Genomic DNA, 13,251 nt, shown 5'->3' with positions numbered 1-13,251 from the left:
TAAAACAATCCAATGTAATCTTCAAATTTACTTATTTTTATACATAGAGCTGCCAATTTAGTTACAAGGCTGCTACAACTTTCAAATTTCCTTGTTTTAAACTTAAAATTACAAATTTTAAACAAGAGATACGTTAGTGTAACTTAAAAGTGCTTACATCTTTCTAATGTAATTTTCAAACTTTAAAATCGTGCAGTGGTAACCTTCAAACGTAAGTGTCTGACCTCGCCAATTTAGCTACAAAACTGTAATAACTTTGAAATTCACCAGTTTTAACGTTAAAAATTCATCTTTTCAACCACCGATTGGCCACAACACTTCTGTAATTTTAATTATAACTTTTAAAATAACAGTTTTAATGAAATTTTCTTACAAATTTCTAGCTTTCAAATATCCGTATTTTAAATTAGGAGATACAAATTTTAAACCACTGATTGGTTACTATACATTTCACTAATGTAATTTTCACACTACAAATCAGGTGGTGGTAACTTTTAAATGTGAACGCCCAGAATTGCCAATTTAGTTACAAAATTGTTATAACTTCCAAATTCACCAGTTTTAAAGAAAAAAATTCGTTTGTTCAGCTACAGATTGTCCACAAGACAGCTGTATCTTTAATTATAACTTTCAAACTTTGAAAATAACGCGGTTTTTGATGAAATTTCGTTATACGTCTATAACTTTCAAATTTCCATGTTTTAAAATTGGAAATACAATTTTTAAACCAGAGATTGGTTACTGTAATATAACTCTCAAACTGTAAATCAGGCGGTGGTAACCTTCTGGAACTGCCAATTTAGCTGCAATAACCTTCAAATTCCCAGTTTTAACCTTAAAAATTGACTTTTTCAACCACAGATGGGTTGACAGTCAGCTGTAACTTGAATTATAACTTTCAAACTTTGAAATAACGTGGTGTTTTATCGAATTTCGTTGAAAAACTATAACTCCCAAACTGTGAGTATTAAATTTGAGCCAATCTTGTTCCAAATCTCATTCCTCATCTCGCTTCGTGTTCGCCTAATCACTCCAGCGGTCCGGTTCCTCGCCTGGGGCACCGCTTACACACACACAAAACCCGAAACTATTTCTCTCTCCGAGCTGTCCATCAAACGTCTCCTTCGAGGTTATCCTCTTTCGATTACATCACCAGCTCCTTCGAATCCAGACGGCTGCGTCAAGGCCTCCTGGATCGAGGAGCACCATGTGCGTGTCGTAGTCAATTTTTTTTTCCAACACACACCAGCAGTAGGTGTTAAACATTGAACATGACCATTGCTATTGAATTTTGAAGGTCGGGGACTGGTCTTTGTTCAGCGACCCGCGCAATACGTAATGATAATAATAATAGTAATAAGTGTCGATGAAAAATTCCCCAAGTTGATTAGTTTTACATTTCCAGCCCGTGTAATTAGTTCGCACTAAGCGACGATGAAATTCGTGTCATTAACGCGCACGAGAGCGGAACGACAAATTAAATTAGAATTTATTTATTATTACTATTGCATTTGAGCGAAGGGAAAAAATGTAATGATACTGTCGATTGGTCATTGAACACTTCCGTTCAATTTTGTACCGAGAAGAATGACGCGTCGAAATATCCAACGGATCTTTTCGAAAAAGTAATTAACCACTCTCAAAGTGCTGTTTACGGAAGTATAGTAGGCGCTGAATTACACTCAGGGTCACAATTTCGTAAAGAATTCGTGAAGTAATCGAGCTTTGACCGTGACAAATGCTAGGAGCTTTTCACACGACGGGCGTGATTCTATCTGGCTTGGGATTGAGGCATTTTTGAATTTTCCAATGAAAAAAAAAAAAAACGAAAAATCTCATAATACAAGTGCCACTATCTGATGAACTGATTTTTAAGCGGGATTAATTTCGGCAAAAAGTCCGACAATGCAGAGATTACAACGAGTTATGGTTTATTGTTTACTTTTCGACACTTGTCACAAGTGAAAAAGCCCAACAGTTTTTTTGTACGGAAGTGGCGATATCATCTGAACTGATTTTTTTTAATACGCGTTCATCGGGTCTTTCCACAGTTTAATTTTTTCATTTGCATTGTCTAGAATTCTACACATCACTTTGATTTTTTTAATTGCGGTACAGAGCAAGTGAAAATATTTTCTGAACCAAATTTAAATAATAAATTAACAGACTTATCTTCGGACCTTTTCAAGCAATTTATAATTAATTTTTTATTTGCAAACAAAAATTAATTGTAAGAAATGTGTTGGATTTTTTCAATTTTTACAGTCATTAATTTCATGAACAAATTTTTTCTTTTTGTTCATTGGATATTGTCACTTTAACCTCAAATTTTTTTTTCTTTTTTTTCCTTGATGTGACTTAGATTGGATTACCTGACTGTGATTATTGTAGTCTCAGTAGGTTTCATTGAAATTAAAAAAAAATTGACAGTTAATACAATACGATTGCAAAAATGAATTTTCTAGTAGGCTTTGACATGTGATTTATCTACCAGTAGTGAGAGTAAAGAAAAAATATATTAAGAACAGTTTTTTAATATACCTGGTGTTTTAGTTTGGTTATTTAAAAATATATAACAAACCAATTACGTACTTATTATACCTAAATGAATTGAGAAAATTTATTGGATAAAATATTTACTTTATATTTATGATGACATTTGGCAAAAAGGTGACTGTCAACTGTTTTCAAATTATACCTTGTATTTTTCTGCACCATTTGCACCAAGTCCATTATTTTATAAAAAAAATCTGGTAGGCGGTTATTAAAAACTCTTATTAATTTAAATTAAAAGCATGTCTGAATTTTCTTTTAATCAAAGTTTTTTGGCACTTAAAACTAAAAACAAAATTGTTTTCATAGATAGCTGAGTTTTTCTTGAAGCATAGGCATATCATCGCAAAAATAAATTAAGTAAAAAATAGGAAAATTATAAGAGGGCGAATACTAAAGTGAGACACCCGGTATATTTTGCCGAATACGTAAGGTTTCGAAAAAAACTTTCTTCTTCCCCGGGACAAAATTTTACGAACCATTTTTTTAACTTTTCATGTAATTCCTTTTTCTCGGGCATTTTGTGTCAATTTCTCATTTTTTATTAAATCAAATCACCTGACGTTCGCATGAATTTAGTTTTTTACATCCTTCAAATTTCTCTATTTCGTCATTAAAATCAATAATTTTGATCTATTAATTAAAATTTACTGTGATATTTACAAAAACAGAGAAGAGTAAATATTTTATGAGCGACAAACATGATTTGTATAACAATAGCCTTTATCTTTAAATTAAATTTTAACTGACTGATAACTTAAAACTAAAATATCCGGTATATTTTGAAAAATTCGTAAACATATTTTTGAAAAAAAAATACCAAAAATTTTCTTCGTCCTTGGGACAATATTTTATGAAGTAATTTTTTAAAATTGTTTATAGAGTGCTTTTACTTTATCGTTTTGAACCAATTTGTCATTTTTAATAAATCACGTGACGTACGCTTGAATTCACTCAAACGTAACTATTTTTTCATTAAAATTAAATAATTTTGGTTTATTAATTTTTACTGTGATATTTGTGAACCATTTTTTTAAACTGTTAATAGGATTTTTATGCATTTTTTGAAGCTTTAAGCTAACTTTTTGATTATTTAATTGAATATAAATACTTTTCATTTAATCCCCAATAATGATAATGACGAGAACGTATTTTATGAACGATTTATCCAATAGATTATTTTTAAATAGGGTCCTTTTACTCTGATGTTTGATTCTGTGATTTTAATAAATCACGTGACCTTTAATCACCTGCATTTATAGAGCCAACTGCGTTTTGTTTTTTATTTAATTAAGACAGAAAGAAATCAAAATTGCGATTTTGAGTGATAACACGTGATGAACGCATTTCTGGAGCCCAACCAACTAATATGCGTTAATCAGATCTTGTCACGTCAGTGATTGAAACTTTGCTCAAATTATTGGCTGTTTTCCGCAATCATCACGTGACTGTTTGACAGGTATATCCGTCACGTGATATAGCATAATAAGCGGTCACGTGACCTTCTCATTCGGCAGCCGTCTTAAAAATCGCATTTTCTTTGCATATGGAGTTATTTCGGTTTGGTCACGTGACCGTTAAGCCGTGCACATCGGCGTCGTCGTTCCGGAAAAGCGATTTCACAATATAGGAAACCTCTTTTTTAAAAACTATTATGAATATCACGAACGGTTTTTCATAATCGCATAATTAATGGGCGGGTCACGTGATCATCATTTTAATCGTCTGTCGACACGCGAACGCCGCCGACTCGATTAAATATGATAATACTGTAGTATAGAATGCGACGCCGAAAGTAAAAACATCACGTGAACGGCGGGTGTTAATCAAGGTGATAAGATCCGATGAACTGTTTTTTGAATGTACGAGGTGTGGTCAAGGAGTTGAGTGAAATTTGGCGTTTTTTTCAGGTTTTCGGGTCAAAGGCCGAGTTGCAATTGCACACGCAAGCTCATATGCGCGAAGCCAAACCGTACAAGTGTTCGCAGTGTTGTAAGGCGTTCGCCAACAGTTCCTATTTATCGCAGCACACTAGGATCCACTTAGGTATCAAACCGTACCGATGCGAAATCTGCCAAAGGAAGTTCACACAACTCAGCCATTTGCAACAACACATTCGTACGCATACGGGCGATAAACCCTACAAGTGAGTGTCTTAAAAAAAGATATATTATTTTTATTATACATATTTTTTTGTAGATGTCGACATCCAGGTTGTCAGAAGGCGTTCTCGCAGCTGAGCAATTTGCAGTCGCATTCGAGGTGTCATCAAACGGACAAACCGTACAAATGCAATTCGTGCTACAAGTGCTTCAGCGACGAGCCGTCCCTACTCGAACACATTCCCAAACATAAAGAGAGCAAGCATTTAAAGACGCACATATGTCAGTATTGTGGCAAGAGCTATACGCAGGAGACCTATCTCAGTAAACATATGCAAAAACACGCGGAAAGGACGGACAAGAGACCGCCGATAGGGCCCGCGCTAGGTAAATATTAACACCAATATATACTAGCAACTTTTTTTGCTATTGGCCCAAAACTTATGATTTTTTGTCCACGTTATGTGACAGGCCCCAAAAACTCACAGTTAAAATTTAAATCAAATCTGGCGAGAAATAAGCCCGCGCTGGGTGAATTTTAACAATAACATATATTAGCAACTTTTTTGCTATTTGCCCAAAACTTATGATTTTTTGTCCACGTTATGTGACTGGCCCCAAAAACTCACAGTTACAATTTAAATCAAATCTGGCGAGAAATAAGCCCGCGCTGGGTGAATTTTAACAATAACATATATTAGCAACTTTTTTGCTATTTGCCCAAAACTTATGATTTTTTGTCCACGTTGTGTGACTGGCCCCAGAAACCCACAGTTAAAATTTGAAGCAAATCTGACCAGAAATAACCTAATTATTACTATTAATTTGGTCGCTATTGCTATTTAATGCACCATTTAGCTTGTCAAATAATTTATTAATACTTTTATTGAGAGATTTCATGTACGGATTTTATTTTACAAATGAAATACAACTCAACAATGAATTTTTAGATTTATTATTATTTATTTATTAAGATTTTATACATATCAAACTAAATAACAATTAGGGAATGCGAGTACATATAAAAATTTTCCTGGCCAATTTTGGATAGAAAAAAATGTTAATCTCAAATTAATGAATTATTGATTGTTTGTCTAATCAATTATGTGCGTATATTCGATAAATAGAACAAAAACACATAAAAAAACTGGTGTTTTTATTAAACACAAAAATTAGACTAAATTTCAAACATGCTGAGAATTGCTGGAGTTCTAGTGACCTCTAGATGCCAGTAGGAAAATGTTACGGTTACAATTTTCTGTTTTATCGACATTATGCAGTGTCCGACTTTATCGACGTTTTTTCCCACTTTATTTGAAAGAGTGCTACATCTAACATAGAAATAACACAAAAGAGGGAGACATTTCTGATAAAATATAAATTCCGTCTATCTTTTACCATTACGAGTAGAAGCATTTTTACGTAACTTTATTCACAAGGGTCCATTATTTGTGTTCTGTGAGATCATGGATCTGAACAAAAATTTGAGTAAATAAACAATTTTATTATTTGTTGTTCTTTTGAGCTGGATTTAAGGTAAGCCGGTTGTGAATTGGTATAAAATTAAAAAGAAATTGTTTACATTTAGTATTGTGGTAACAAAACAATAAATAATAAATTAAAACAAAAATTAAAAAGCAAAATGAAATAAAGAAGAAAAACCGATTTTTAGCCAATTTAATAAACCAGTTTTCCATTAAACTGCAGACAATGTAATCGCGATTTAAAATGGTAAGTCCTAATGTTTTAAGAAAAACATTAACAAATGCAAAAAAAATCAATAAGAAAAACTGGTTTTAAACCAATCAAAAAAATAGTATCAAACATGTGTAGACAAGTTTTTCACTATCTTTGCCTGAAATTTTGTATCTTTTGAAAAAAAACTCAAACTAAGAAATTTTTATATCTTCCAAGTAGAATCTAAGAATGTGAAAAGAAAATGACAGTAGGAAGAAAAACCGGTTTAAACTGGTTAATTAATAAGTCATACCGGTTAAGTCAAACGCGTTTTCCAAAACTGTATTTTTAATAAGCCGGTTCTGAACCGGTTCTGAATCAATTTCTGTGACGTAAAATTGGTAATCTTTTTATTAATTACTTAACTAACCAATGTTAATTAGTGAATGTTGAACTTTTTAAAACACAAAAAAGCATTAAAAAATTATATCAAAATTAATTAATTACCTTCTATTTTTGGTTAAAATTATTTTGTTAATCGGTTAATACAAAAATATTTAAAGTGAATAAAGTGAAGATTTTATTTTGCTGAACATTGGCGTTTCTATGGAACTGTTTATAATATATTATCGAGTATATTATATATAATGCAAGAGATCAAAGAACTCTAGTAATGGACTTCTTAAAATTGAACAAAGTAGTAATGGTGTTATGTGTTGTTTTATGTTGAGTAAAATAAATATAAACAGCGTGCCATGTAAATCTGAGACACAAATTGACAAATAGTAACTTTACGAACTGATCCGTTATGGACACAAAAAAATGTACAGGGTGTCATGAGAATTTTCTGCATTTATACCATTTTTTAGTATAAGTCACTACCTCTTCTATATATAATATATATAATTATATTATATTATATTATATATCTGTTACCTGTTAAAATTAAGACACGTATTTCTGTTACATCCTGTATAATATATAATATATAATATATAATATATAATATATAATATATAATATATAATATATAATATATAATATATAATATATAATATATAATATATAATATATAATATATAATATATAATATATAATATATAATATATAATATATAATATATAATATATAATATATAATATATAGTATATAGTATATAATATTACTCTAGAATTCGTCCTTAAAAAAATCTTCTGTAGTTGTACCACTTAAAAGCAAGATCAGTAGTACTAACTATAGCAGTCTTTCCTGATCACTCTGTACATACTTTAGCACACATTGCACTTTTTCTATATAGCATCTGTTTCACAACTATAAAAACGACAATCACTTTTCACAATTGATTTTCTCTTTTAATTAATGGGTTTTGTTGGCACTAGACTCCCATTTAACATAAAATCACACAAAAACACCGAAAGTTTTATTAATATTTGTGACTTAGTAATCCTTTAGTTTTTAAACACCAAGTATACTTTTTTTACGATTGTTTCAAATTTAGATTATCTATGAAAATCTGAGATTTTATTTGGCAGTACTGTAGATCATAAAAAATCTATTTAGGTTATTCGGAAATAAAATTAACTAGACGCCCTCTGGTGATGACTTTTGAACTATCTCGAAAACAGTAAAGAAATTTTCGTAATGCCACATTTAACTGACATTTAATGAATTGTTCAACAATTTTGCGTGTATAGTGTTAATTACTGACAATAGAAAGAATTACTTTAAAAGTACGTGGTGGTAAATAGCGTTGACTTTGGTTCTGTAGCTTTTCGTGGTATAAAGTGTTTATTGTTGGAACTTGAAAGTGGATAAAATGTGAAAAATATTTAAATTTTGATTACAAAGTGTTATCAAACAGTTGTCTAATTAAAGATTATAAGTAATGGATCACAGCGAACACAAAGTTTGGCTCAAGAAACCAATATATTAGTGAAGTGTTATGAATTTTAGGTTAGAATTTTCCACTGAAAAAATCATGAAATGCTGCGGTAAATCTACAAAACTACAATAAAGATTAACAACTGCTGATACATTTAAACGTAAATTATGCCAAAAGGTAGGCTTTTCAATGTCTTTGTAATAATTTTCCAATAAAGAAAGTGAACCAAACAGTCATTCGTTATTCGTGTTTTCCTCGTCATCTCTCATTTGTCAACATAAGTTTCTTGCATCAAAGATGCAATAATCATTCCGCATAGGCAATGTAATAATTGTGAAGCCCCAAAATTCGTACAACGCTCAAAATATCCGAATAAACATTTTCCCGCCATTTATGGTTACTGTTTTCAGCCTAGCTCAGTGGCGCCCCCAACGGTAATTTTACTTCCGAATAATTGTAACTAAACAGTGTTGTCACTTGTCAGTTTCATTTCTTTTTTTAATTAAATAACTTCATACGTTATTTACTGTTACTCTACTCATTTTAATTAGATAAAAAAGTGCGGTTTATACAAGAATGTATCTTTAAAGCTCTTTTACCAATCTTTCTACCTTGTTTTAATTACGTTGTTAATTTTACTGCATTTTGTGGTACCTTAGAAAATAGGGTATACATTTATTTGAGATTAAGATCAATCAGAGTTACCACTTTAAAATTATCCTATTGGTGCAAATTAACTCAAAAAACAATATAAATCTTGATTTGAGACAAAAAAAAAAGTTTGAAAATAAATTTCCGTATAACTGGTTGCATAAACCACAGTTGGCTCATTGAAGGACCGGTTAACTCTAATCAGATCAACTCTTTCCAGGATTGAACCACCGAGGCTTGGAGCACCCCTACTGGCCGAAAGTGAGCCCCGACAGCGCTGAGAACATGCACGAGTACCCCTCTGACATCCCCCGGCAGATCCTCGAGCAGAACGAGGACCTGGTGATCATCCGGCAGCAGCTGCAGAACCCGCCCGCGCCCCCCGGCACCCCCACCGCCAACCTGTCGAACAGCTACGACGCCTCGATATCGAAATCCACCACCAACTCGGCCTTCACCCCCATCAACTCCATGTCGGGCCACCTCAACCTCAACCACCACCAGCTGGCCCCCAACAGGCCCTACATCTACGACGCCATCAGCTTCCAGAAGCAGAACAGTCTCGACCTGCCCAAGAGCCAGCCCTCCAACGGCTTCCCCAACCAGCTGATCTCCCTCCACCAGATCCGGAACTACGCCCACCAGCCCAACGCCGGCCTCATGGAGCACTCCATCCTGGGCGGGCTCAAGGACAAGTAGGGGGCGGGGCCCCCGCCGGGTTATGACTGTGATCGGAGGCAATAGTTGGCTGATTTAAAAAAAAAGACAATTTGTGAATACTTTGTACAGAAGACATAGGTTTATTTCACTGGGCCGGGGGCAACGCCCCCGGCATAGCTCAATATATTTGTAATAATATAATTTATTTTTAATTTTTTTCCAGTTTTTCGTAGGGAAACAGCAACGCAATCGTTTTAAAGTTCAACGGTACTGAAACTGTTACGTATTTTGCCGAAACGTGGCGTTCAAATCGCGCGAAAAAAATACCCCAAGTTAAAAACCAGTTAAGAAAAAAAATTGTCGGCTATTTTATTTTTTGCGAAAAAATCGTGTATTTTTTTCAAGCGAATTGGAGGTTATGTTTGTCCATAACAAATATATATTTTTCGTTTAAATAAAACTTCAGTATGGTTGAACGTTGAGTTGAGATTTTGTTAGGGACGGTTACATTGTTGTTAAGAAATGCAATTACGTTATGTTAACGTTACGTTACGACCTCTGTTAAGTTTCAAGTGAAGAAAGCTTTAACTTACGAAATTATCCCCTAATTAGGCTTTTTTCTTTTGTAAGTAGCTTGTGATCAGAAATAATGTTGTATTTATATTTAAAAAATTATCGGTTTTTGTTATATACTTTATTAATAAAAATTACAATTAGTTACTTTTTTCTTTTTTTATTTTGCAGATTTTTTCAACTGAATGTTTATATAACTGTGATAATTTTTCGTACTGAAAGGTTAATAAACATTAGTCAATTTGTAAATAAAAAGAAATTTTTATGGAAAGTAGGTAAACGCAATATGAAGGTTCCGATCCTTAACTTAAGCACTTTAGGGTTGGTTTCGAGTGGGCGTGGCGATGCCACGCCCACTCGAAACCCACTTTACATTCCGACTTTAATAAATGTCTTTTCTGCATAAGATAAATGTCGTCGTTGTAAAGGAAAAACACTAAAACTCTCTTTTCAGATTTTAATGACACACAATACAAACAACACAACGAATTGATTGTTGATTTTTACGTTAAATTTTCGTTGGAGGTCTTTAGTTATTTCGTTTTTGCGCACAAGAGGAATAACTAGGACTTTTCTCAGCACGTTTAGGAGTAATTACATTTTTCGAGTTATTGGTGTCTTTGAAAAATTTAATGTTATGGTATGTTTATTGAATGTAAAGAAATAAATAATTTAAATCATTCTGTTGCATATTCTTTCGCTTAATCGAGTTGTGATTGACTGATTGCACTTTAAACTGACACAATCTGAATTTTTTTTGAGTGAAAGCAGCGCCTCTGGTGGTGGGCAGGTATACTAAAGCAAATAATGTTGTGTAGGCAACCAGGTATACAATGGTGTATAGCTGGCTGTATACATACATGTTTAATTTCTCTTTTAACTTGTACCATCTTTTGCTCCTGCAAATATATCTGGCGCCATTTTTTGCTCCCTCAGATGTATTTTGCGCCATTTTTTTGCTCCCTCAAATATTTTTTGCGTCGTTTTTTGTTTCCTCACATATTTTTTGTGCCATTTTTTGCTCCCCCAGATATTTTTTGTCCCATTTTTTGCTCTCTCTGAATATTTTTTGTGCCATTTTTTGCTCTCAGATATTTTTTGTGGCATTTTTTGCTCCCCCAAATTATTTTTTGTGCTATTTTTTGCTCCCCCAAAAATTTTTTGTGCCATTTTTTGCACTTTTTGTGCCATTTTTTGCTCCCCCAAAAATTTTTTGTGCTATTTTTTGCTACCCCAAAAATTTTTTGTGCCATTTTTTGCACTTTTTGTGCCATTTTTTGCTCCCTCAAAAATTTTTTGTGCCATTTTTTGCTCCCCCAAAAATTTTTTGTGTCATTTTTTGCTTCCCAAAAAATTTTTTGCGCCATTTTTTGCACTTTTTGTGCCATTTTTTGCTCCTACAAAAATTTTTTGTGCCATTTTTTGCACTTTTTGTTCCATTTTTTGCTCCCCCAAATTTTTTTTGTGCTATTTTTTGCTCCCCAAAAAATTTTTTGTGCCATTTTTTGCACTTTTTGTGCAATTTTTTGCTCCTACAAAAATTTTTTGTGTTATTTTTTGCTTCCCAAAAACTTTTTTGTGCCATTTTTTGCTCCCCAAAAAATTTTTTGCGCCATTTTTTGCACATTTTGTGCCATTTTTTGCACTTTTTGTACCATTTTTTTCTCCCCCAAAAATTTTTTGTGCCATTTTTTGCTCCCCAAAAATTTTTTGTGCCATTTTTTGCACTTTTTGTGCAATTTTTTGCTCCTACAAAAATTTTTTGTGTCATTTTTTGCTCCCCAAAACATTTCTTGTGCCATTTTTTGCACTTTTTGTGCTATTTTTTGCTCCCCCAAAAATTTTTTGCACTTTTTGAAAAGATTTTAAAAATTTTTAAAAATTTTCGAATTTTATTTTTTGGTACTTTTTGTGCCATTTTTTGCTCCCCCGAAAATTTTTTGTGCTATTTTTTGCTCCCCAAAAAACTTTTTGCGCCATTTTTTGCTCCCCAAAAAATTTTTTGTGTCATTTTTTGCTCCCCAAAAAATTTTTTGTGCCATTTTTTGCTCCCCCCAAAATTTTTTGTGCCATTTTTTGCACTTTTTGTGCTATTTTTTGCTCCCCCAAAAATTTTTTGCACTTTTTGAAAAAAATTTAAAAAGTTTTTAAAAATTTTCGAATTTTATTTTTTGTACTTTTTGTGCCATTTTTTGCTCCCCCGAAAATTTTTTGTGCTATTTTTTGCTCCCCAAAAATTTTTTGCGCCATTTTTTGCTCCCCAAAAAATTTTTTGCGCCATTTTTTGCTACCCAAAAAATTTTTTGTGCCATTTTTTGCTCCCCCAAAAATTTTTTGTGCCATTTTTTGCACTTTATGTGCTATTTTTTGCTCCCCCAAAAATTTTTTGAAAAAAACTTTAAAATTTTAAAAAAATTTTCGAATTTTATTTTTGTACTTTTTGTGCCATTTTTTGCTCCTCCGAAAATTTTTTGTGCTATTTTTTGCTACCCAAAAAATTTTTTGTGCCATTTTTTGCTCCCCCAAAAATTTTTTGCACTTTTTGAAAAGATTTTAAAAATTTTTAAAAATTTTCGAATTTTATTTTTTGTACTTTTTGTGCCATTTTTTGCTCCCCCGAAAATTTTTTGTGCTATTTTTTGCTCCCCAAAAATTTTTTGCGCCATTTTTTGCTACCCAAAAAATTTTTTGTGCCATTTTTTGCTCCCCCAAAAATTTTTTGTGCCATTTTTTGCACTTTTTGTGTTATTTTTTGCTCCCCCAAAAATTTTTTGCACTTTTTGAAAAAAATTTTAAAATTTTTAAAAAATTTTCGAATTTTATTTTTTTGTACTTTTTGTGCCATTTTTTGCTGCTCCGAAAATTTTTTGTGCTATTTTTTGCTACCCAAAAAATTTTTTGCGCCATTTTTTGCACTTTTTGTGCCATTTTTTGCTCTCCCAAAAATTTTTAAAAATTTTCAAAATTTTTCAAAAAGTCCAAAAAATTTTAGGGGAGCAAAAAATGGCACAAAAAGTGCAAAAAATAGCACAAAAAATTTTCGGGGGAGCAAAAAATATCACAAAAAATGCAAAAAATAAAATTCGAAAATTTTTAAAATTTTTTTCAAAAAGTGCGAAAAATTTTTGGGGGAGCAAAAAATAGAACAAAAAG

At 32.2% G+C, this 13,251-nt stretch overlaps 1 protein-coding gene across 5 annotated transcripts in view; it reads left to right on the top strand.

Moving 5' to 3' along the window:
• The window catches only part of LOC659822 (zinc finger protein rotund), a 145,346-nt gene extending 135,101 nt beyond the window's left edge, over positions 1 to 10,245 (top strand). For 4 of the 5 annotated variants that reach the window (XM_064358285.1, XM_008203014.3, XM_015984902.2 and 1 more), the window contains 3 exons: positions 4,464 to 4,699; positions 4,753 to 5,042; positions 9,071 to 10,245. In XM_064358285.1, coding sequence (XP_064214355.1) covers positions 4,464 to 4,699; positions 4,753 to 5,042; positions 9,071 to 9,564 — 1,020 coding nt within the window. In that variant the 3' untranslated portion in view covers positions 9,565 to 10,245. The remainder of the gene's footprint in view (positions 1 to 4,463; positions 4,700 to 4,752; positions 5,043 to 9,070) is intronic. The other variant, XM_015984901.2, reaches the window with a different exon arrangement.
• The last annotated feature ends 3,006 nt before the right edge of the window (positions 10,246 to 13,251 follow it).

The sequence above is a fragment of the Tribolium castaneum genome, chromosome 8 (assembly GCF_031307605.1).
Source record: "Tribolium castaneum strain GA2 chromosome 8, icTriCast1.1, whole genome shotgun sequence".
In the NCBI taxonomy this organism is placed as follows: domain Eukaryota; kingdom Metazoa; phylum Arthropoda; class Insecta; order Coleoptera; family Tenebrionidae; genus Tribolium; species Tribolium castaneum.
The sequence above is the reverse complement of the archived record's forward strand: the minus strand, read 5'-3'. Positions and strand labels throughout refer to the sequence as shown.